The sequence below is a fragment of the Otolemur garnettii genome, unplaced genomic scaffold (genome assembly GCF_000181295.1).
Source record: "Otolemur garnettii isolate 467f Iridium unplaced genomic scaffold, OtoGar3 scaffold00005, whole genome shotgun sequence".
Classification (NCBI taxonomy): domain Eukaryota; kingdom Metazoa; phylum Chordata; class Mammalia; order Primates; family Galagidae; genus Otolemur; species Otolemur garnettii.
Genome location: NW_003852400.1, coordinates 18,481,181 through 18,508,239, shown reverse-complemented (window position 1 = coordinate 18,508,239; position 27,059 = coordinate 18,481,181). Strand labels below are relative to the sequence as shown.

General features: G+C 36.2%; 1 protein-coding gene across 1 annotated transcript in view; it reads right to left on the bottom strand.

Moving 5' to 3' along the window:
• Positions 1 to 27,059, bottom strand: part of CDK14 (cyclin dependent kinase 14) — a 615,387-nt gene that overhangs the window by 443,698 nt on the left and 144,630 nt on the right. The window contains exon 4 of the mRNA XM_012811338.2: positions 13,584 to 13,678. Coding sequence (XP_012666792.1) covers positions 13,584 to 13,678 — 95 coding nt within the window. The remainder of the gene's footprint in view (positions 1 to 13,583; positions 13,679 to 27,059) is intronic.

Here is a 27,059-nt window from a genome sequence, read left to right as displayed (position 1 = left end):
AAGATTTTTGCACTTTACACTTCTGACAAAGGTCTGATAACTAGAATCTATAGAGAACTCAAACCATCAATAAGAAAAGAAGAAATGACCCCATTTCTATGTGGGCAAGAGACTTGAACAGAAACTTCTCTGATGAAGACAGGCGCATGGCCTACAAACATATTAAAAAATGCTCATCATCCTTAATCATCAGAGGAATGCAAATCAAAACCACTTTGAGACATCATCTAACTCCAGTAAGATTAGCAAAATCCCAAAACTCCAGATGTTTGCATGGATGCAGAGAGAAGGGAACACGTCTACACTGCTGGTGGGAATGCAAGCTAATAAGGCCTTTTTGGAAAGAAGTTTGGAGAACACTCAAGGAACTAAAAGTAGGTCTACCATTTGATCCTGCAATTCCTCTACTAGGTATATACCCAGATGATCAAAAATTATTTTACAACAAAGACAGTTGCACCAGAATGTTTATTGCAGCCCAATTCATAATTGCCAAGACATGGAAACAGCCCAAGTGTCCATGGACCCATGAACGGATTAACAAATTGTGGTATATGTACACCATGGAATACTATGCAGCCATAAAAAAGAAGGAGACTTCACATCTTTTATGTTTACCTGGATGAAGCTAGAACATATTCTTCTTAGTAAAGTATCCCAAGAATGGGGAAAAAAGTATCCAAGTACTCGATACTACTATGAAATCAATACATAACCACCTACACAATCATACAAATGGCAAAACATAACTATAGTCCATAAAGTAGAAGGGAAGAGGAGAGAGAGGGATGGGGAGAGGGGACATGGGAGAAGGGAGGGTATTTGTGGGGACCTCACCTAATGTGCATGATATAATGGTACATTTCAAAACTATTAAGAAATGAGTATAATTGTGATGGATGTGTTACTTGGTCCAATGTAAACATTTCACATTGTATATCAAAGCAGTACCCTGAACCCCATAAATGCATCAATGTACAAAGTTATGATTTAATAAAAAATAATTATTAAAAAAATATATATATCTCCTGGTCAGAACAATTGCCCCTAGTTGAGAACCGCTAGTTTAGACCAGAAATACGCTACTTCTCTAGCATCCTGGTGTAAACCCAAAGATGGCAAGGCAATAATAATGAATCAGTTTGGGAATGTGGGTATGCTATAAACAGAAACCAATCTTATTATCATATCCTATCCCTAGTCCTGCTCAAAAACCACTTAAACTGAACTATGGGAAAGATCCCAAAGGTCCTGACATTATCAGTTTCAATCATTTCAATAACTGGAAATTTCCACACTCTTTTAAAAAATTCCTCCAATATCCAAAAAATAACTCCCTTCTCACCAGTTAGGCATAGCTGATATAGGTCCACAGTTTTGAAGACAGAAAATATGACTGTTTAAATAATCAAATGGTCAAAAAAACTCAATAATAAAAATGTCTAACAGAGGCCAATCCACTTAAACACTGTCTAATAGGAAAGTTATTGCAGTACAGTTTAGTCTAATAATTAAAATCATGCTTCTCACTTAAACAATCCCCTCATTGTCACTTTTGTCAAAAAGATTAGGCATTGTTTATTTATCTGCAGCACACTAAACGAAACCAGCTGTACCAATGAACCAGCCCCTAATGCCTGCATTCTTCTTCTGAACGCAGAAGCCAGGGCTGAATCTGCAATTCGAGTGTGCTGTGAGGGTTTTAAAAAAATAAAATTAGCAAGACGTTGGTGGGTGGGCTATTATCCTCCTTGGACAGGATAAGGAAAAGAACACTGCTTTTTCAACTTGTACCTATTCACAAGGAATGCATCTAAAAATCTCACACCACGAACTCCATTTACTCCATTAGCTTTTTAAGAAAGAAATCCAGTTTCTCCTGTTAGACATCATAATGCTCTACTTTTCCAATATTAAATTACAAAACTCACACTAGTTGTATTATACTGCGTTGCTGCTTCATACCCTGTTACTAAATAGTGTGGTTACAGGCTTGATCTTTGAAGTGAGCTGTGATAATAAGCTCTGACCCAAGGATGCAAAGTCTAAAAGAAATCAGAGCAGACCTAATGAGAAACGGAGAAGGGGCCTCGAGAGCACCCTAGGCAGAGCTTGTAAAATGTAATCAGATTTGCGTCTCTTTGGACAAAGTTCCCATTTGTAGGCAGGTAACCTCTCAGGACACTGAAAGCCAGCATGACAGCCCAGGTGTCAACACTTACGATTAAAACTTCAATGAACCAGGAGTCTAGCATTTTCTATCTGAGGATTATGGACTTCTAGAATTCTTCAAACTCCTCCTGATAGTGTTTCAATGGAGTTGACCTCCGGGGCAAGCAGTTAAGAACCAGGGCTTTAATCTCACATATTCTGAAAAGGTGGTTAGCTGCCTCTGCCTTTCTTCTTGCTGCTGCTTGTTTTAATTAACAGCATTTCTTCCCCCTATTTCTCCTGGGGCTTTGAAGAGCTCTTTGAAATGTATTTAGTGTATTTCAGTCTTGGTTTGCTATAGTCTCTCAATTTATGAGGTCACTTAATTCAAGTTCAATTATTCAGCACAAATTGGTACAATGAAATGCTAAAAGAAGATTGGCACTTTCAATCTCATAAATCTCATGTTACATAAAGTGAGTAAATTCTTCCCTTGTTCTTAATGACCTCTGAGATAACGATTTACAGCCCAGCACACAGCAGGCTCCCACAGGAATAAGACTTTGGCATATTCACCTGGACAAAAACTGAAGTAGAGAAATGGCCAGAGATGGAGACAGTCTTCGGGACCACTCAGTGTGAGCAAGGCCAACACCGAAGAAAAGGACCCTTTCCCAGGAGAGCAAAGATTCACAGTTTCTGACCATGCCAAGGCAGGATCCCAAACCGTGGGCAGATTCATGCATCTGGGGATTCAGGGCTGATCCATCAGAAGATCCCAGCACACTGAAGAGAATTACTACCACATTTCAACTTTAGGGTTTTGGGTGGCAGGTGGTCATAACATTTATTTACAACAGCCATATTCATGAGTGCCCACACATGAGCAAACCACTCATACTTCCAAATTCTGTTGCTGAAAGCCAATTACATTTCAAAATTCAAACATAACACTTTGGCTTAATCAGAATTTGCACAATAATAAAAATGAATCTGTTTGCTTTTACATCAAGGCCCCCTGGGTTCAACAAATTTAGTGAAGAGCCTGATGACCAAAGGGTGAGAATCTCATTATATTTGCTTGAAGGAGAAGGGGCAAGCCCCCAAAGGGAACTGTGCCCAGGACCCCACAGGATACACAGTGATGGGGAGGCTTGATTTAAAAGCACATGAGGCTGTGGCTTCTGAATGCAGTCACCACTGGGAAGAGCACACTAAAATACTTCAGTCAACATCATCTTCACTTCCTTCCTTTGAAACCCCACACCATTCTATCTGACCTTTCTCACCCCATTCCAGCTTATAAAAAATATACTACATCCTGGCCAGGTGCAATGGCTGTAATCCTAGCACTCTCGGATAAAAAGGGCGTAATTATAAACAATATAATAAACATTCATAATTAACTGAATAAGCTCACAAAATAGTAATAGTCACTTAATATACAAAGTCCCAGAAACTGAGAAGTAAAAAGATGATTTTAAGGTGATAAATTAAAGACATTTTTAAAAGCCACATATTTTAAATATGCAAATAATTATACAATATAGGATTCTTTAATCCTATATTAAATGCTACAGGGATTTGGAAGAGAGAACATAATTAGGAAACCAAACCAGAACAGAGATTAGTAGTCAGAAACAATAATAAATGTCCTCACTCTCCCAAATATCTATATACACACACAGAAAAAGCAGAAAGAAGCTGGAGAATATTAGTTAAAAAGCAGAAACAAAAACTCCCTATTCAAGCAAGAGAACTGGTAACTTTAAAGCTTTTTAAAAAATAATAAGGGGTGACACCTGTGGCTCAGTGGGTAGGGCACCGGTCCCATATACCGAGGGTGGCAGGTTCAAACCCAACCCTGGACGAACTGCAACAAAAAAATAGCCAGGTGTTATGGCAGGCGCCTGTAGTCCCAGCTACTCAGAAGGCTGAGACAAGAGAATCGCCTAAGCCCAGGAGTTGGAGGTTGCTGTGTGACACCAGGGCACTCTACCAGGGGCGATAAAGTGAGACTCTGTCTCTACAAAAAATAATAATAATAATAATAAAACAAATAGAACATATCTATGAGTTTTGTATGTTGATGTGAACAATTCAGCCAGCCATTCTTTAGAAGCCAAGCTCATTACCAAGAGGGCCATCTATGTAAGAATCTCAGTCAACTTATCGCCAATGCGTGCCTTCCTGTAGGAATGAAGCCCAAGAGAACTCAAAAGTAATTTAAAACCCTTTTATTCCTTCTCGAGTTTCTAAACTATAGCTTATAGCAACTATTCCAAAATTAAAGATTACACAAACCTTAATAAGGGGAATATCCTGTGTTTATATTGTTTAAAGAAGAACCAAGAGATAAAGGATGGTTTGCACACACCACAGGAAGAAAAAGAACACTGTCATGAATGCAATGCCACATTAGTGAGGTTTGCAATTAGTAAGTGTTATGTCTTGGAAACACACAACCTCCCTAGCCTCAACCAGGAAGATACAGAACTCAACAGACCACCAGGAAGCACCAAAACTGAAGCAGCAATAAAAAAATTTTCCAACAAGAAGTCCCAGAGCAAACAGTTTCAGACCCAAATTTAACCAAACCTACAAAGAAGACCTTGCACCTATCCTGCAGAACAAAACAGCTTGGTACTAGCACAAAAACAGAGACACAGACCTATAGATAAGAACAGAGAACCCAGAGAAACCATCTTTATATTCCCATCTGATTTTTGATAAAGCAGATAAAAACATACACTTGGGAAAAAAATCCCCATCCAATAAATGGTACTGGGAAAACTCATAGCCATATATAAAAAACTTGAACAGGATCTGTACCTCTCATCATTCACAAAATTATAATACATAATGGACAATAGACTTAAGCCTAAGTCAGGAAACTATAAAAATTCTAGAAAAGAAATGTCGGCAAAGCTCATAGCTATTGAACCAGGGAAAGAATTTATGAAGAAGAACCCAAAAGCAATCATAGCACCAACAAAAATAAACTAATGGGACTTGATCAAATTAAAAAGTTTCTGCACAGCCAAGGACACAATCAATAAAGTACATAGACAACCCACAAAATGGGAGAACTCTCTGCATGCTTTACATCCAATAAAGGGCTGATAACAGAATCTACAAAGAACTCAAGCAAATAAAGTTGAAAAAAAAACAAACAACCCTATCAAAAAGTGGGCAAAAGGCATGAACAGAAACTTCTCAAATGAAGATAGTCTAATGGCCTACAAACACATGAAAAAATGCTCAACATCTCTAATCATTAGGGAAATGCAAATCAAAACCATAGTGACATATCACCTAACTCCAGTAAGAATGGCTCTTATAAAAAATTCCCAAAATAAGTCCTGGTATGGATTCACAAAGAAAAAAGCACATATGCACTGATGATGGGACTGCAAATTAATGCAACCTCTATGGAAAGTACTATGAAGATACCTTTGAGAACTAAAAGTAGAACTAACTTTTGATTTACCAATCCCACAAGTGGGTATTTACTGCAAGGAAAAAAAGACATTTTATCATAAAGACACTTACATTTTACTGTCATTACAGCAACACAATTCACAACTGCAAAGAAGTGGAAACGATCCAAATGCCCACCACTACATGAGCGGATTAGTAAAATGTAGTATATGCATACCATGGAGTACTACTCAGCCAATAAAAAAAAAAAGGCGATCTAGTATTTTTTGTAACAACCTGGATGAAACTACAGACCATTCCTCTAAACTGAAATATAACAAGAAGGAAAAACAAACACCACCTGTACTCAACACTAAATTGGAATTAGTTGATAACACTTAATGTGCACATATGGAAGTAAAACTTAATAGGAATAAATTATTAAAATGATTATTATTGGGTGGCACCTGTGGCTCAGTGAGCAGGGCGCCGGCCCCATATCCCGAGAATGGTGGGTTCAAACCTGGCCCTGGCCAAACTGCAACAAAAAAATAGCCAGCATTATGGAAGGCACCTGTAGTCCCAGCTACTCAGGAGGCTGAGGCAAAAGAATCACCTAAGCCCAAGAGCTAGAGGTTGCTGTGAGCTGTGACACCATAGCATGCTACTGAAGGTGACAAAGTAAGACTCTCTCTCTAAAAAAAAAAAAAAAAAAAATTATTATTAATCAAATTAAATTTATTAAAAGCAAAAAATTATTAAATCTCATCATTAAAATTAATGAATTGTTCATTGAATTATTAAAATTGAATGATTACAAAATTAAGGAAATGATTTAGCAAGTTCAATATACAAAAAAAGGGTGTTATGGATTTTTTTTTGTTCACCCAGAAGATATGCCAAAGTTTTAACCCTTAGCACCTCATAATGGGACCTTATTTGGAAACAGGATCTTTACAGAGTTGATCAAGTTAAAATGAAGTCATAGTGTAGGCTCTAACCCAACATGGCTGGTGTCCTAATAAAAGAGGAAACTTGGACACAGAGACAGACACAAATCATTGGGAGAATGCCATGTGAAGATGGAGGCAGAGACATCTTCATGTGGAGGGTGCCACATCTTCAAGCCAGGAAGCCCACAATCGACAGCACACCATTAGAAGCGAGGAGGGACACAAGGAACAGACTGTCCCCCATATCCCACAGAAAGAACCCATCCTGTCCACACACTGATTTCACACTTCTACTTTTCAGAACCTTGAGACAATATACTTCTATTAAGTCATGCAGCTTGTGGTACTTTGTTACAGCAGCCCTAGCGAAGTGACCGAATGAGGTTTATGATGAAATTCAAACTTGACACCTGCAAATCAACACATCTATGTAAAATGCTCACAAACTGAAAATCACAGGGATCTCTACAAATGCCAGGCAGCTTTCCTGGAAAATAATGCTTTGGGGGACGATTCCAAAGATAAAGTGTAGAGATGGCAGCAGGGATGCAGACACTCACAGGAAAGTGGTGAGGAGTACTGAGACAGGGATCCCAACATTCCTCTGGCTCTCTAAATTATGTAAGACTTTAGGGACACACCAGACAAACTCAGCTCTAACTCCTGCTATATGACACGTAGCTGCTATTCTTCAACCTAACCTTGTCACCTTAATGCAGGCAAACCCAGCCAGCCTGTCATCTCTTAAAGCAGGTGAGCAGGCAATGAGGACTTTCATTTCCACCTGAAGGAAATTAAATACTACATGTGACCAACAGACTTGAAAATGCTTAAGAAATGCTAACAAGAATCAAAAGAACTGAAACTTTACCTTGTATCTTCTCAGACCACAAGGCATTAAAGTCAGAACTCAAATCCACCAAAAACATTCAATCCCACACAAAGGGATAGAAATTAAACAACCTTATGCTGAATGACAGTTGGGTGCAGGAAGAAATAAAAGAGGAAATCATTAACTTCCTATAGCATAACAATAATGAAGACACAAGCTACCAAACCCTGTGGGATACAGCAAAAGCAGTCCTGAGAAGAATATTTATCACTTTAGATGCCTACATCCCCAAAACAGGAAGAGAGCACATCAACAACTCACAAGCCATTCCATGGAAGTGGAAAAAGAAAAACAATCTAAGCCTAAACCCAGCAGAAAAAAAGAAACATCCAAAATTAAATCAGAGATTAATGAAATTGAAAACAAAAGAATCATTCAGAAAATTAATGAAACAAGGAGTTGGTTTTTTTGAAAAAATGAATAAAATAGATCAACCTTTGGCTAGACTAACTAGAAATAGAAAAGAAAAATCTCTAATAACCTCAATCAGAAATGATAAAGGGCAAATAACAACAGAGGCCACAGAGATACAAGAGATTATCTCTGAATACTACAAGAAACACTATGCCCAGAAATTTGACAATGTGAAGGAAATAGATCAATATTTGGGATCAGACCCTCTCACTAGATTTAGCCAGGAAGAAAGAGATCTCCTGAACAAACCAATTTCAAGCACTGAGATCAAAGAAACAGTAAAAAATCTCCATGGCTCCATACCTATGCGGTAATAGCACTGGCCACATACACCAAGGCTGACAGGTTCAAACCTGGCCCAGGCCTGCCAAACAACAATGACAACTACAACAAGAAAAAATAGTCAGGCATTCTGGCGGGCACCTGTAGTCCCAGCTACCTGGGAGGCTGAGGCAAGAGAAATGCTTAAGCCCAAGAGTCTGAGGTTGCTGTGGAGCTGTGATGCCATGGCACTCTACCAAGGACAACACAGTGAGTCTCCATCTCAAAAAAATCTTCTAACATCCTGGTCTGGATGGCTTCACACCAAAATTCTATCAGCCCTCCAAAGAAGGTTTCCCACACTGCAGAAATTATTCCCAAAAACTAAGGAGAAAGGAATCTTCCCCAACACATTCTACAAAGCAAACATCACCCTGATACCAAAACCAGGAAAAGCCCCAACTAAAAAGGAGAACTTCAGGCCAATTTCACTAATGAATATAGATGCAAAAATTCTCAACAAAATCCTAGCCAATAGTTTATACCTTATCATCAAAAAAGTCATACATCATGATCAAGTAGCTTTCATCCCAGGAATGCAAGGATTAATACATGCAAGTCTATTAACATTATTCACCTTATCAGCAGAAGCAAAAACAAAGGCCATATGATTCTCTCAATAAATGCAGAAAAAGCATTCCATAAAATCCAGCATCCTTTTCTAATTAGAACACTGAAGAGTATTGGCATAGATGGCACATTTCTTAAACAGATCAAAGCTATCTATGACAAACCCACAGCTAATATTTTACTAAATGGAGTAAAACAGAAAGCTTTTCCTTTTAGAACTGGAACCAGACTAGGTTGTCCCCTATCACCACTACTGTTCAACACAGTACTGGAAGTTCTAGCCAATATAATCAGGCAAGAGAAGGAAATAAAGGGAGCAGAGGAGGTCAAACTCTCCCTCTTTGCTGACAATATGATCTTATACTTAAAGAACCCCAAAGACTCAACCAGAAGACTCCTGGAAGTCATCAAAAAATACAGTAATGTCTCAAGATATAAAATCAATGTTCACAAGTCAGTAGCCTTTGTATATGCCAATAACAGCCAAGATGAGAGGCTAATTAAGGACACAATTCCCTTCAGCTTAGCTTCAAATATCTAAGAATATACTTAAGAAAAGAGGTGAAGGACCTCTATAAAGAAAATTATGAAACCCTAAGAAAAGATTTAGCGGAGGATATAACAAATGGAAGAACATACCATGCTCATGGTTGGGAAGAACCAAAGCAATCTACAGATTCAATGCCATCCCTATTAAAATACCAACATTATACTTTCAAGATTTAGAAAAAATAATTGTTTTGTATGGAACCAGACAAAACCCTGTATAGCTAAGGCAGTTCTTAGTGATAAAAACAAAGCCGGGGGCATCAGCATTCCAGATTTTAGGCTATACGATAAGACCATAGTGGTCAAAACAGCATGATACTGGCACAAAAATAGAGACATAGACATTTGGAATTGAGTAGAAAACCAGGAAATGAAACTAACATCTTACAGCCACCTAATCTTCGATAAATCAAACAAGAAAATACACTGGGGGAAAGAATCCCTATTAAATAAATGGTGCTAGGAGAACTGGATATCCACATGTAGAAAACTCAAACTGGACCCACACCTTTTCCCCTTACAAAAATTGATTCAAGATAGATAAAAGACCTAAAATTAAGGCATGAAAAGATTAAAAATCCTCAAAGAAAGCATAGGAAAAACACTGGAAGATATCGGTCTGGGGAAAGCCTTTATGAAGACTTCAATAGCAACTGCAACAACAACAAAAAAAAACAAATGGGACTTAATTAAACTGAAAAGCTTCTGTACAGCTAAGGAGACAACAACCAAAGCAAATAGACAACCTACACAATGGGAAAGGATATTTGCATATTTTGAATCAGACAAAAGCTTTATAACTAGGATCTATAGAGAACTCAAATTAATCCACATGAAAAAAAGCCAACAATCCTATATGTCAATAGGCAGGAGAGATAAATAGAACCTTCTCTAAAGAAGACAGATAAATGGCTAGCAAACATATGAAAAAATTCTCATCATCCCTAATTATTAAAGAAATGCAAATCAAAACCACCCTGAGATATCATCTAACCCCAGCAAGAATGGCCCACATCACAAAATCTCAAAACTACAGATGTTGGCATGGATATGGAGAGAAAGGAACACTTTTACACTGCTGGTGGGACTGCAAACTAATATAACCTTTGTGGAAGGAAGTATGGAGAACCCTCAAAGAACTCAAGCTAGACCTCCCATTTGATCCTGCAATTCCATTACTAGGCATCTACCCAGAAGGAAAAAAATCCTTTTATCATAAGGACACTTGCACTAGACTATTTATCACAGCTCAATTTATAATTGCCAAAATGTGGAAACAGCCTAAATGCCCTCCATCCCAGGAATGGATTAACAAGCTACGGTATATGTACACCATGAAATACTATTCAGCCATTAAAAAAAATGGAGACTTTACAGCCTTTGTATTAACCTGGATGGAAGTGGAACACATTGTTCTTAGTAAAGCATCACAAGAATGGAGAAGCATAAATCCTATGTACTCAATTTTGATATGAGGACAATTAATGACCTAGTACATGGTGGGGGGTTGTGGGAAAGGGAGAGCAGAGACAGAGAAAGAAGAAGGGAGGGGGTGGGGGAAAGAAAGAGCAGAGAGAGGGAAGGAGAGAAGGGGGTAGGGGTCTTGGTGTGTGACACACCATTTGGGGGCAAGACACAATTATAAGCAGGACTTTACCTAACAAATGCAATTAGTATAACCTGGTTTCTTGTACCCTCAATGAATCCCTAACAATAAAAAAAAAGTAAAAAAAAAAAAATTGCTAAACAAGATAAATGTAGACCTGCTGTAGTGAAAACTACCAACTGTCCAGAATCATCTTTCTCAAAGATTGTAGATAATGTTGAAGTCTTTACTTTATTCAGGCATAATAAATAGAAACTTTTTCAACTATCTCCAAGATGTTGGCACAGATCTTGAAGTTAAACACTTAATGGAGTTATTAACTTATATTTGGAGATCAGATAAGCACATCTTTTATGGGTAGGCACTTCCAAGTGCTTGGTTTTTTTCCTTATAAAGAAACAATGTGTTTGCTTCTGTTTGAATCACAATTAAAAGGAGTCAGAGCATATGTTGAGAACCATCTGGAATATTCATCTAGAACCAAATCTTTCCAAAGCCTTATTTTATGGAAACAGTAAAGGTATAATGGTTAGAAAAAGAATGGCTCCGAGCTACCAGACAGACACGAACTAAAACAAGCTTTGTCATTTACCACCTGTGTGGACATGGGCGAGTGGCCAGACCTCTCTAAGCACCGAGATTGCTGACTGGTCAAGCGGAGATGACAATGATAGAACCTATCTTATGTGGCAGTATGAGGAGTTAATGGGACAAAGGATGTACTGTACTTTATGCAAAATAATTGCTCAGAAAAGGGTAGTTGTCATGTTATTAAGTGTACATGTAAATTTTATATAGTAGAGTACTACTGTTTTCCTTTGTAAAAGAAAATAAAAACATGGGATACAACCTTTTACCCTGACATTCCAAAATTCTCAACCCACAAGATTACCATCAAACTAACCCTCAGAGTTTTTTTTTTCTGTTTCTCATCATGTTGATTTTTTCATTCAAACAAAAAAACACACATACCTTTGTTGTTGTAATTTTTTTACAATTCTCTAATGAATACTACTATAAATATACTAAAATAAATACTAGTTGTTTTTGGAGACAGGATTGCTCATTTTTTTTTATTTTCTGGAGAAATAAAGTCTTGCTTTCTTGCCCAGGTTGGTGTTGAACTCCTGGACTCAAGTGATTCTCTAGCTTCAGCCTCCCAAAGTGCTAGCATTAAAGGCATGAGCCACCTCACACAACCAATATTACTACTTTTAACTTAGCACTTTTCCATTTCCTTACTTACCTATCCTTCTTTATAAAGAGTATTTCTTCAACTTTTTAACTTAACAACCATGAACAAAGGTATAAAACTACACAGCAGAAAGCCAATTAGCACATGATCACAACTTCCAATTACATATTTGGGATGATCCCTCAGAGAATTTTATCTTCTACATCTCTTTATTTAATTACCTAGGTCATGATTCAAAAAATAAATAAGAAGAAGAATATTTAGAGAATTATTTTCAACATCATTTGATAAAGTTATTAAGGTAAATTAAGGTTTTTTTCTTCTATGGCTATTTCAGACATAGCATCAAGTTACCTAAAAGCTGTAGGTAACCACCCTTAAAGAAAGTACCTCTCTAACCTTAATCAGCAAGGAAGAGGGAAGAGGACAATCAGAAACATATGGGGACAAGCTTTTTAAGAATCTAATCTATGCCCTGACCCCACGATAACAATAGAGGGAAAGAAAACAAAGGAAGAAAGGATTGTTTCTCTATGTGTAAATATACAGCATTGAAGGGGTTTGGGGTCACCCAATGAGGGGGTCTTGGTGAGAGGCATGAAGAGGCTTGACAGAAAGTTTGTGTCAAGGATGGAGGAACTCTGGGAGGAGCCTTCCTGGTCTGTATTTATTATCACAAAGCAGGAAAATGTAGTTAAAAGTTACTTATCAGACATCAGCACTAAAAAGGGGGAACATGGAAAGTGTCAGACAGAAAGTCTCCAATTTGTTTTTGCAAAATCTCAGACCTTAAGTAAGACCTCTGCCTCTAGCCTCCAGAGTCCTTTGGAATCTAGATAATCTTTACCATACCCATTAGGCCTGGTATTGCCACACCTCACATAGACATTCTCCTTTAGAGGCCAGTTTTCTTATCTCCTACACATACACAACTCACATGCCATTCTCATGATTCTTCACGTCTCTCAAACAGGAAGTGAGTCTTACGGTAATGACCAGGGCTTAGTTTCCCCTACAGAGTCTGATGCCAAAGTGCATAGGTAAGAAGAAAGAGAAAGACAAGGAAAGGTTCGCAATTTTTTATTTTTTTTAACTAAGTGACTTCTGAAAGAGAAAGTAAAACCTCAATTTAAAAAGATGTCAGGAAGGGCCAATACATTTGCCTTTGCCAAATTAATACCTTTATTCTTAAGTTAACACTAAACGCAATGAGAAATTAAATGAATTTTCATTCAAGGGTTCCAATTACACGAGAGAAAGAGAAAGCAAAGTTGGGCAGAAGAGTCAAACAGAAAAGTTAAATTGGACAAGTCTAAAAAACTGTCTACAAGCAGGGGAAACCTATTCTATTGGCTTTTATACTTGTAGAAACAAACAAACAAAAAACCCGGGGGGGGGGGGTAACCGAATCTATTGTATATGAAATGAGAATGATTCACACACATTGCTATTTAGGATGAAGAGAGCAGATGCATTTTACACATGAAATATTTTAAAAAGCAATGAACTTACTTGCTTTTCCCTTTGTATACTGTAGCATAAGATCCTTCCCCCAGCTTTTCCAGTTTTTCATATGAGTCAGCTTTTCCAAATTTCGGACTTGTTGGCTAAAAGTGGAGCAGAGGGTAAACAAAACATATTCTATCAAATTAATTAACAATAAATATCCTGATTTTGCTGAGAATGTACAGATTCTTTGTAACCTTTTAAACAATTTTTTCTGATATGTTTATTTTTAAAAACAACATGATACACAGGGTACAAAACTCAGGAAAATACAAATAAACACAATGTAGAAATAAATCTACCCATGATCTAACTAGAAAACCACTCTTAGGATTTTGACATCTCTTTCTTCCAGTGCTACCTATAGGCTGATAATTGCTTTTCTGCATAAATGGGATTATACAATACACCCTGTTTTGTAACCTACTTTTTTTTACTTGCTTAATATATTATGAACACTTCCATGATGTTATATAATCTTCTAAATTAAGAGCTGATAAATCGTGACCTAAGGGTTAAGTCCAGCGCACTACCTGGTTTTTGTAAATCTAGAGAGCTTGGAATGGTTCTTCCTTTCTTTAATGGTGGGGGGGTGGGGGGGGGAATCTAAAGAAGAATAAAATTTTATAATATGTGAAAATTACATAAAAATCAAATTTTAGTGTCCATAAAGTTTTACTGGAAAACAGTCATGCTCTCATTTGCATACCATCTTATGGCTTTCCAGCCACAAGTTACACTGGCAATACGATATACTCGATACATCTTTTGGAATCCTCAATATTTTTGTTATATATTGACTCAATATATATACTGAGTTTTCCATTTCTGGTTCTGATTTATTATTTTTGTAAAATACATTTTCAGTCACTGTGGTATTTTGGATGGAATGAAGGTAATATAGCCGATATAGCTGAAAAAGCTGAAAATAGTTACCATCTACTACTGTTTTAAATCATAATTATATAATATTCAATCATATAAAGGTATTTCTCCAATACCTTTTATTGATGCTACAAATAAATAATGACAGATGTATCATTCAGATATTAATAATTAATACAAATAAAATGGAACTCTTAGGTATATATAAAACAATCCTTAAGGTTTAGCTGCCAATTCTTCCTTAGGACATGGATTTGATCAAGGTAAAAAGCTTTTTCACAGCTAAGAGTACCACAAACAAAGCAAACAGTCCTCAGAATGGGAGAAGAGTTTTGCATGTTATAAATCTGACAAAGGCCTGATAACTAGAATCTACAGAAAAATCAAATTAAACAATAAGAAAAGAGCAAATAATCCCCTCTCTAAGTAGGCAAGAGACTTAACAGAAACTTCTCCAAAGATGACAAATGGCCAATAAACATATGAAAAAAAGCTTATTTTTAATCATCAGAGAAATGCAAATCAAAACCACTCAAAGATATCACCTAACTCCAGTAAGATTAGCCCATATCACAAAGTTCCAAAACCACAGATGCTGGCATGGATGTGAAGAGAAGGGAACACTTTTACACTGCTGGTGGGATTGCAAACTAATATAGCCTTTTTGGAAAGAAATATGGAGAATCCTTAAAGAGCTAAAAGTAGACCTTACATTTGATCCTGCAGTTTCATTAGTAGGTATCTACCCCAAACAACTAAAATCATTTTACCACAAAGGCATTCCACCAGAATGTTTACTGCAGCTCAATTTATAATGGCCAAGTCATGGAAGTAACCCAAATGCTCATCAACCCATAAATGGATCAACAAACTGTGGTATATGTATACCATGGAATACTATTCAGCCATCAGAAAAAATGGACACTTACATCTTTTACATTTACCTGAATGGAGCTGAAACACATTCTTCTGGTAAAGTATCACAGGAATGGAAAAATAAATATCCAATGTACCCAATACTAATGTGAAACCAATATATAAGCAATTACATGCTGGTATGAACAATAAAATACAAATACACTCTAGTACAAGGGCAGGGGGAGTTGTGAGGGGTAAGGGGGGAGAAGGGAGGATAACTGGCAGAAGGAGGGAGGGTATGTGAACATTGTGAGGGTATAACATGTATATAACATCACTCAGGGGGCTCTTTTACAACTGGAAGTATACCCTGGACATTAGAACAATGTAATCTCAAAATGTGTACCTTCATAATAATTTGAAATAAATTTAAAGGTAAATAAAGTCAGTGTGAACAATTCGGACAAAGTAAGTCAAACTCTCACTCTTTTCTGATGATATAATCTTATACTTAGAAAAACCCAGAAACTCAACTATAAGACTCCTGGAAGTGATTAAGAAATATAGCAATGTCTCAGGGTATAAAATCAGTATCCACAAATCAGTAGCCTTTGTGTACACCAATAACAATTAAGTTGAAAAGCAAATCAAGGACACAATACCCTTCACGCTAGCTTCAAAGAAAATCAAATACTTAGGAATATACCTAACAAAGAAGGTGAAGGACCTCTACAAAGAGAATTATGAAACCCTAAGAAAAAAAATAGCAGAAGATATTAACAAAAGGAAGAATATACCATGCTCATAGCTGGGAAGAATCAACATTATTAAAATGTCTATATTACCCAAAGCAATCTTCAGAGTCAATACAATCCCCATTAAAATACCAACATCATACTTTCAAGAACTGGAAAAAACAGTTTTACATTTCATATGGAACCAGAAAAAACCCTATATAGCCAAGCCAATTCTTAGTAATAAACCAAGCCAGAGGCATCACTCTACTAGACTTCAAGTTATATACAAGTCCACAGTGATCAAAATAGCATGGTATTGGCACAAAAAAAAATAGAGACATAAACATGGAACAGAATTCAAAACCAAGAGATGAAAACAATCTCTTATCATTGATAAATAAAAACAAAAGCATACACTGGGGAAAAGAAGTCCTATTCAACAAATGGTACTAGGAGAACTGGCTAACCACATGTAAAAGACTGAAACTGGAGCTGCACCTTTCACCATTTGCAAAAGTCAATTCAAATGGATAAAAGATTTAAATTTAAGACATGAAACAATAAAAATCCTGGAAGAAAGCATGGGGAAAACTCTTACTAATGTTTGCCTGGGGAAAGATTTTATGAAGAAGACTTCATTGGCAATCACAACAACAATGAAAAGTAACAAACGGGACTTAAGCTGAAAAGCTTATGCACAGTTAAGGACACAATAATTAAAGCAATAGTCAACCTTCTGGGAAAAAATACTAACATGTTAGAAATCTGACAAAGGGTTGATAATTAGAATCTATGGAGAACTCAAATTAATCAAGAAAAAAAGAACAAACAATCCCATATACCACCCACTGGTCAAGAGATATTAACAAAACCTCTCTGAAGAAGACAGACAAACGGCTAACAAACACATGAAAAAATGCTCATTATCTGGGCAGTGCCTATGGCTCAAGGAGTAGGGTACCAGCCCCATATGCCAGAGGTGGTGGGTTCAAACCCAGCCCTGGCCAAAAAAAAAAGAAAATGCTCATTATCCCTAGTCATTAGAGAAATGCATATCAAAACCACCTTGAGATATCACCTAAGCCCAGTGAGAACAGCCCATATCATAAAGTTCCAAGGCTACAGATGCTGATGCAGATGTGGAGAGTGGGGAATACTTACACACTGCTGGTGGAACTGTAAACTAATACAGACTCTTTGGAAAGAAGTACAGAGAATCCTCAAAGATCTCAAAATAGACTCTCCATTTCATCCGAAATCCCACTACTAGGCATCTACCATGTAGGGAAAAAAAAAAAACTGCCTACAACAAATTTTATATCCTGGCAGAATAGTTTCATAAATGAAGGAAAAATAATGTGTTTCCTAGACAGTCAAATTCTGGGGGTATTCATCACCCTGAGACTGGCCCTACACAAAATACTCAAAAGAGTTCTATACTTGGAAACAAAAGGCAAATATTCACCACCATAAAAGCACATAAAAGTATAAAATTTACAGGTCTGATAAAACAATTACATGAGGGAAGAAGAGGAAAAACCAAAACGTAATACAACATAACTCTGCCAATCCACAAAGACAAACAGATTTAAAAAAAAAAAAAAACTACACAGTAACTATTAATAGATAATAATTAACAATGACAGAAACAAACCTCACAAATTAATATTAACTTTGAACATAAAAGGATAAAATGATGAACTTAAAAGATATGGGTCAACAGCACAGATTAAAAAAAAATAAATCAACCATATGCTTCTCACAAGAAACTCACACTAATAATAAGGACACTTACATACTGAAGGTAAAAGAGAGAAACTAATGATATTCCACACAAATGGGCATGAAAAGCAAGCAAGAGTCACTATACTTAATAACAGATAAAACAGACTAATTCAAAACCCATTAAAAAGAAGACAAAGAAAGTCATTCTATAATGATCCAGGGTTCAAACCAACATGAGGATATAATCCTCCTAAATATATATGCAGCTAACACTGTAGCTCCCAGTTTTATAAAACAAATATTAATAGGCCTAAACAAGAAATAGACAGTAATACAATAGTAGTGGGAGACTGCAACTCCCCACTCACAGTTCTTTAAGACAGAATATTAAGAAAAAGAAAACTACAGTTCAGACAGTTCTTTAAGACAGAAAGTTAAGAAAAAGAAACACTACAGTTAAACTGGACATTAGACCAAATGGACATAATAGGAATATTCTGCCCAGTTCCACAACTGTAGAGCACACATTCTTCTCATCAGCACATGGAGTATTCTCTAAGATAAACCATATGGTAGGCAACAAAGCAAGTCTCAATCAATTTTCAAAAATCAAAATCATATCAAGTACCTTTTGAGCCTGCAGTAGAATAAAACTAGAAATCAATATCAAGACAAATTCCTGAAACTATTCAAACATAGAGAAATTAAACAACATGCTTCCAAAGGATCTTTTGATCAATGACAAAATTAAGATAGAAATTTTTAAAAATTTTAAAATACTCTCACTCTGAGAGGCCTAGGCAGGTGGATTGCTTGAGTTCACAGGCTTAACACCAGCCTGAGCCAGAGTGAGACCTTGTTTTTACAAATAGATGGGCAATGTGGCAGGAACCTGTAGTCCCAGCTACTTGGGAGGCTGATGCATGAGTATCACTTGAGCCCAAGAGTTAGAGGTTGCTGTGAGCTATGACACCAGGGCACTCACCAATGGTAGCAAAGTGAGACTCTGTCTCAAAAAAATAAATAACGGAAAATGTAAAAATTACATATAAAAACCTCTAGAATATATCAAAAACAGTCTAAGAGGGGTATTAAATGCCTACCTCAAAGAAACAGAAATTAGAAATCAACCTAACATCAGATCTCAACTAGAAAATTTAGAGCAAACCAAACCCAAAATTATCAGAAGAAAATAATAACAAAGATCAGAGCAGACCTAAAAGAAACTGAGGCAAATATAAAAGCTCAACCAAATGAAAAGATTAGCCCTTTGAAAAGATAAATAAAATTAATAAACTACTACCTTAACAAACTAAGAAAAGACAGAAAATCCAAATAATCATAATCGGAAAAGAAAAAAGACATTACAAATGATACTGAAGAAATACAAAAGATCACAAGAGACTACTATGAACAACTATATACTCAGAATATAGAAAACCTAGAGAAAATGGATAAATGCCTAGAAACATACAATCTGTCAAGAGTGAATTAGGAAGAAACAGAAATCCTAAATAGACCAGTAAATCAGTAATGACTGGTGAAATTAAAACAATTAAAAAAATGAAGTCTCCCAGAAAAAAAAAAAAAAAACAGGATCAAATCACTTCACAACCAAATTCTACTAAATATAAGGGTGTCCATAAAGTTTGTGTGCAATTTAGAATAGACAACTATTTTAAATTGCATAGAAACTTTATGGACACTGGTACCAATCCTCCTAAAGCTATTCCAAAAAACAAAGGAGAAGGCCATTTTCTCTAACTCATTCTACAAAGCCAATATTGCCCAGATATTCGACTCAGACAAGGATACAAAAAAAAACCCCTACAGACTAACATGCCTGATGAACGGAGACACAAAAATATACAACAAAATATTAGTAAACCAAATCAGCAACACATCAAAATACACCATAATCAGGTGGTTTTATTTGGGATATAAGGATGGTTTAGCATATACAAATCAATAAATATGATTCATCATATAAACAGAATTAAAACGAAGAGTAAATAATCATCTCAATAAATGTAGAAAAAGCATTTGACAAAATCCAGCATTCCTTCATGATAAAAACCCTTAAAATACTAGACATAGAAGAAACATGCCTCAAAATAATAAAGATTATGTATGGCAAACTTATAGCCAGCACCCCATTGACCAAAGGTCTGGAACAAGACCAAGATGCCCACTCTCAACACTTCTATTCAAAGTAGTACTCAAAGTCCACACTAGAGTAATCCAACAAGAGAAAGAAATAAAAGCCATCCAAATTGGAAAGGAGGAAGTCAAATTATCTCTGCTTGCCAAGAATATGATCTTATACCTAGAAAATCCTAAAGACTCTTCCAAAAAACTTAGATTTGATAAATAAATTCATTAAAGTTTCCTGATACAAAAATCAACATATAAAAATCAGTAGTATTTCTAAACATCAATAATGATTAAAAACTGAGAATCAAATCAAGAAGTTAATCCCATTTGCAAAAGCCACACACTCACACACACAAATAGAATACCTAGAAGTATATTTAACCAAGGAGGTGAAATATCTCTATAAGAAAACTACAAAATACTGATAAAAGAAATTAGAGATGACACAAAAGGGGAAGCATCCTATGCTCACAAATCAAAAGAATATGAATAAAATAACCATATTGCCCAAAGCAACCTACAGATTCAATGAAATCCCCATCAAAATGGCAATGACATTTTTCATAGATTTAGAAAAAAAATCCTAAAATTCACATAGAACCAAAAAAGAGGTGACTAGCCAAAGCCATATTAAACAAAGAGAATATGGCTGGAGGCATTACATGACCTGACTTCAAATTATACTACAAAGCTATAGTAAACAAAACAGCATGGCACATATAAAAATAGACACAAAGATGAATGCAACAGAATCCAGAATCCAGAAATAAAGCCACATATCTACAACCAACTGTTACTTGACAAAGTCAATAAGAACATGCACTGTGAAAAAGACACCTTCTTCAATAAATGGTACTTTCGGAAAAATGAATAGCTAAATGCAGAAGAATGAATCTGGACCTCTATTCTATAACACATATGACAATCAACTCACAATGAATTAAAAGCTTAAATGTAAGACTTGAAAGTGTAACAATACTAGAAGAAAACCTATGGAAAACCCTTCTGGACATTGGTCTAGGTGACAATTTTATGACTAAGAACTCAAAAGTACAAGCAACAAAAACAAAATAAACAAATGGGGAAACTAAAAAGTTTTTATACAGAAAAAGAAATAGTCAAAAGGGGCAACAGACAACCTGTAGAATGGAGAAAAATATTTACAAACTGTGGATATGGCAGGGGAACAATAACTAGAACTTACAGGGAACTCAAACAACTTAACAACAACAAAAAATCAAATTACCCCATTAAAAAGTGGGCAAAGGACATGAATAGACATCTCTTTTAAAAAGACATATCAATAGCCAGTAAGTACATGAAAAAATTCTCACCACCACCAATCATCAGAGAAATGCAAATAAAAACCACAATGAGATATCATCTTATACCAACAAGAACTGCTATTATTAAGGAAAAAAAAAAGATTTTGGCCAAGATGAGGTGAAAAGCAAACACTTAAACATTGTTGGTGATAATGTTAAATAATGCAATCTCTATGAAATATACTATGGAGATTTCTCAAAGGACTAAAAATAGAACTACCATTCCATCCAGTGAAAAAAAAATCATTATATCAAAAAGATACCTGGACCCATATAGTAATCTTAGCACCATTCACAGTGGCAAAGATACAAAATCAACCTAAGTGTCCATCAATGGATTGCTGGATAAAGAAAATGTGGTGTATATACATATAAATATATATTTAATATATACACACATAATGGAATATCATTCAGCCACAAAACCAAATCATGCCTTTTGTAGCAACATGGTTGGAACTGGAACCAAGTCATTACCTCAGGTGAAATAATTCAGCAACTGTCAAATACATAATCCACATGTTCTCACTTTCAAGTGGGAGCTAAGTAATGTGAACACATGAACACAGTGGAATAATAGACATTGGATATTCCAAAGGATGGAAGGCCAGTAAGGAGGAGAGGGATGAGAAATTACTTAAGGGATACAACATACATTATTTCAGTGATGGCTACCCTTTATAAAAGCTCACACTTTACCACCATGCAATACATCCACGTGACAGAACTACAGGTGTGCTTCTTAAATTTATACCAAAAGAAAAACAGTTTCATAACCTTTGCAGAACCTAAAAACCAGTTCTTCCAAGATGCAGATACCATCTGATAACACAAAACTGTGCATACTGTGGAACTCCTGTTACCCATCATTAACGCTAATACTAAAAAAAAGAAGCAAGCAAATTAATTTCTGAGATTCTCAAGTATTAATCCAGCACTTGTCTAGACCAGTGGTTCTCAACCTTCCTAATGCCATGACCCTTTAATACAGTTCTTCATGTTATGATAACCCCAACCATAAAATTATTTTCACTGCCACTTCATAACTGTAACTTTGCTACTATTATGAATCATAATGTAAATATCTGATATGCAGGCTGTATTTAGGCAACCCCTGTGAAAGGGTTGTTCGACCCCAAAGGGGTCATGACCCACAGGTTGAGAACTGCTGGTCTAGAAAGTGATTAAAGATTGAATGTCTTCAAAGGCAGAATGACTGTGGCAAGTGTAGAGAGAACGACTATAAAATTTACTAAGAGCTACAAGAAAACTTACGAAGTCAAATAATCCTCTACAGAGTTGGACACTATAGTAACCAAAGGATCAATTTCTTCCCATGCCCCAAGATTATATATTGCTAAGTATGTAATGAAATGTAGCACAAAAGCAAACGTTTTTGATCAGAACTTCTAGAGCTGTATAATATTTTCAGCATCACCTATTCTAATATAAATATATAAATATGAAAACTTCCCAGAAAGACTGATTTTCCCAATACACTGAGTTTTTTTTTTTTTTTATTAAATCATAGCTGTGTACATTAATGTAATCATGGGGTACAATTACACTGAGTTTTAATTAAATATATCTTTCCTCAAACCAAAAGCCACATATTTAACCTTCTCTGATTTTGCGCTCAGTATTTAAGGGGCAGGGGGACAGGAGCACAAGTTTTATAATGAACAATGGTTTAAGAAAACCTCCCAACCAAGTAGCAAGGGTTTATTTTAGATATATGTATTAGCTTGCTAGAGATACCATAACAAAATTCTGTGGAGTGGGTAGTTCAAGACTTATTTTCTCACATTTCTGGAACCTAGAAGTCCAAGGTTAAGGTTCCATTTCCCTGAGGTATGGCTCCTTGGCTTGTTGCTGGCTACCTTCTCTCTGCGTTCTCACATGGCCTCTATGAATACACGGTTGAGTGTATTCCTGGAATCCTGGGATCTCTCCTCTTCTTCTAAGAGTACCAGTAATACTGGATTAGGGCCCTACCTCAACAACCTCATTTCAACTTAGTTTCCCCTTTAAAGACTTTATCTGTGAAGATCTTAATATGGTTACATTCTGAGGAACTGGGCTTGGAACTTCAACATACAAATTTTAGAGGAACACAATTCAGCCCATTACACTCTCACGCTCTCTCTCTCTATACACACACATACACACACACACAAAGGACAAAGATATTTCAAAAACTAATATAGAAGGAAAGAGGGAAGGAGAAGAAGAAAGAGGGGTTATGAATGTTTTTCTAGGAATCTAACTAGTTTCTAAGTAGGTTAAACCATGAGCTCTTTAAGCATTACATTCATTTAGGACCACCTATTTTTTTTCTATAAAAACCTTCTAAGATACAAATCATATATTGAGATGAATAAAGTAAAATTTAATGGAAAAGTACATTCAAAGTCACCTGACTAGTCCTGTGTGGGTTATGTTCTCATGCATTTTTCATCACCGGGAAACAGCTTGTGAATGTCACACTTTACCATCACCCTTCTGAGCCCAAGTTTTAAATAGAAATTCTAAAACCTATATTAAACTTCAGTATAAAATGATCTTCAATGGGGAAAATATTATGTTCACAGTTCCACTCTAAATTATTTAAAATCAGAATGAGAGGTCTGTGTATTTGCTTATGTGTTCCTTTAAGAACGAACCCAATCTAAGTTAAAGAAAAATAAGTAACTCTTTGCTCCTGTTAGGGCTAAACTGCTAATGCATACTTCAAGTAAGTTACCACAAACTTGGCAAGTGATTAGGAAGCTAGTATTTTCATTTCCTGGAAAGGTACAAATAATTCTCCTAAAAATGATATATTTCCCTCTTCATAAATTGCTTCATATAAAAGAGTCGATGTAATTGTTTTAAGATAGACCATACTAAACTTAAGTACTGGAGAAATTCAACTGAGGACATTAGAGAAACAAGGAAAAAAAATTTTATAAAAATTTGTATTTACAAGAATTATCAAGTACAAGAAGATGGCTAATGGTACCAAGTAGTCTACCTAATTAAGTGGATTTGGTTGCATTAACTGTCATAGTTAAAGAATATTCTACTAACACTGCAATGCCAGATAATTAAAATTTTGCCATATTTAACAGAAAACAATGTTATTTGTCCTGTGAAGCTGATTTATAGATCTTCTGGAAATACACTATAATTCACAGATTGATTGTGTTGATTCCACAGAAAGAATCAAACACGTTAATTCCTTTGTAAAAACTGTCCTCGTCTACAAAGAACAAGCCTATAGCATAGGGTATGTCTATGAGATAGTCTGAGCTTTGAGAGTTAGATTCCTACAAAGTCAAGCTCCTATTTTAAGTATGCAGAAATAGTCTGATCTGTAATTAGTATGCATATAAATAAGAAATCCAAATGCTGTGTCTTTAAGGAAGCCAATAATAAAATCCTTCCTATCAAATGAGCAAACCTAAGAATAAATCAGAAGGAGGGATCCTATTTAGTTTGTTAATTAAAGTTCAGACCTTTCATTTGTCTTTTTTTTTCCCTTGCAACTTTATTAAATCATCACATTTAAATAAAGATGCGGGATCAAAATAAGATGTAGTCAACCTTGAACATTATCTTTGGCTCTTTGATGTCAGGTGTGTGGATGGATGAGAAACAGCTTAATGGGACAACCATTCTCTGCTTATCACTTCCTTACTTACGGTACAGGGCTGAGATATCACTTTAGAGACTAAGAAATACAGAGGGCTAATCAGCAATTGCTAAAGGACACTAACTGCATGGAGATGTGGAATTTAACGAGATAATGTTAATACATTTTTTAAAAACAGAATAAAGGTACAGAGAACCGTCAATTGTCCGGACCAGTGGAGGGGAACATTGGCACGGATAATGAAAAGTGCAGGTAATGTTCCAGCTGAACAGTGTTTGCCACCCTGCTGTGAAGAAAGTCTTCTTTGCTCTGGCCTACTTCATTCTTTGTGCAGTAAAATAACAACCAGCTAAATCTCAAGTGATTGCAATGTGCCCAAGTTTGAGCTAATCGCTGTATATAAAGCCCTGGATTTTAATCCTTCATAATTTCACCATGAGGTTGGTCCCTTTATTATCCAAATTTGCACATGAAGAATTTAAAGACTGGCAATAAGAAATAACTCATCTAAAATCCTATAAGCTACCAATGGAACTAGAATTCAAACCAAGTTGATCAGAAATGAGAATGTATTTTCATTACCACTATTATATTGGTGGAATATTCCCACGGGTTTCTAAGTCGCACCTAAATGGAGGAAACACTAATAATCATTAGGTCTGTCTTCTACTAAAACCCCATGCCTAGAGGCAGAGATCGGTTTTTGATCTGCATTTTAATACTGCATAAGTATACCTTGATGTTCATTATAATGATACCATAACATGGTGTCTGTTAAGAATGCCCATAGTTTCATACTGACTTTGTTGAAAATGGATTTTTACCCTCACACATAACCCCTTGCTTAAGATTTTTGACGACTCTCTGAATTATAGAAAAACAACAATTAAGAATTCTTGCTCTATTACATTATACTATAATTATGAAAATGGGTAGGTATCAGGGTGAGAGAAGAAGGATTTAATCAGAATTACACGACCCCATTAACCACAATTTAAAGTCAAACCTGCCTGGGCAATTTTTCTATTTCCTTTGATCTCCAGAACCAGCTTTATTACTCACACTGATAGCTCTACCACAGCCACACTAAGCACTTGGGAGGCAACTTGGTTACAAACCAGATCAAAGTGCTGAATAGACAGATGGACCAAACACCACACATGGAAATAAGCTGACAACAGGGCTTGGTTCTATCTGGGAATTCTCCACTCTTCACGAGGAGGGAACGCCAGATGAGATTACCTTCGCAAGAATGAGTATCTGAGAACTGAAGCTGAACTCTCATTTGCAAGTATATACCCTCCTCTCTCTGCAGATTAAGCTTGCCAATCATGAGATGTAAATTTTTATGATGAAGGAAAGAGGTAAATATGGAGCAATTTTTGGAATATATAAAGGACTTTAAGCTAAATCTGAATTTCTGAAAATATGTTCTCTTTAAGCTCAACTTATGACAGCACAACTCAATGAAATCTCTCCTAAGTTGGGCCAACAAGACAGGCAGCCTCCTATTATCCTCCCAATAACTGCAGCCATTGGAGAGCACTGCTAGGCTGGGGGAGGTGACAGGAAGAGCAGAAAGAAGGTTCCTTGTGTCAGTGACAGTATTAAACACTACAGAGACTAGTCCTAGGAAAAGCAGACACTCAAAAAATGTCTAAAACAAATAAACAAAATCTGTCAAACACCTCCTTGAAATATACCAGTTTAAATAAATCACATTCTTTACTCTTTTCCTGAATTTTAAAGTGCCACTATTGGGCAGAGCAAGGTGGCTCATGCCTATAATCCTAGCACTCTGGAAAGCCGATACGAGTGAATTGCTGGAGGTCAGGACTTTGAGACCAGCCTGAGCAAGAGCAAGACCCCATCTCTAAAAACTAGCCAGGCATTGTACTGGGCGCCTATATTCCCAGCTACTCAGGAGGTTGAGACAAGAGAACTGCTTGAGCCTGGGAGTTGGAGGTTGCCATGAGCTGTGACACCACAGCACTCTACCCAGGGCAACACAATAAGACTGTCTCAAAACAAACAAACAAACAAACAAAGAAAGAAAGAAAGAAAGAAAGAAAGAAAGAAAGAAAGAAAGAAAGAAGGAAAGAAAGGAAGGTAAGATGAAGTGCCACTATCTGGGAAAACTCAGCAAATAAGAATAGCGTGATGG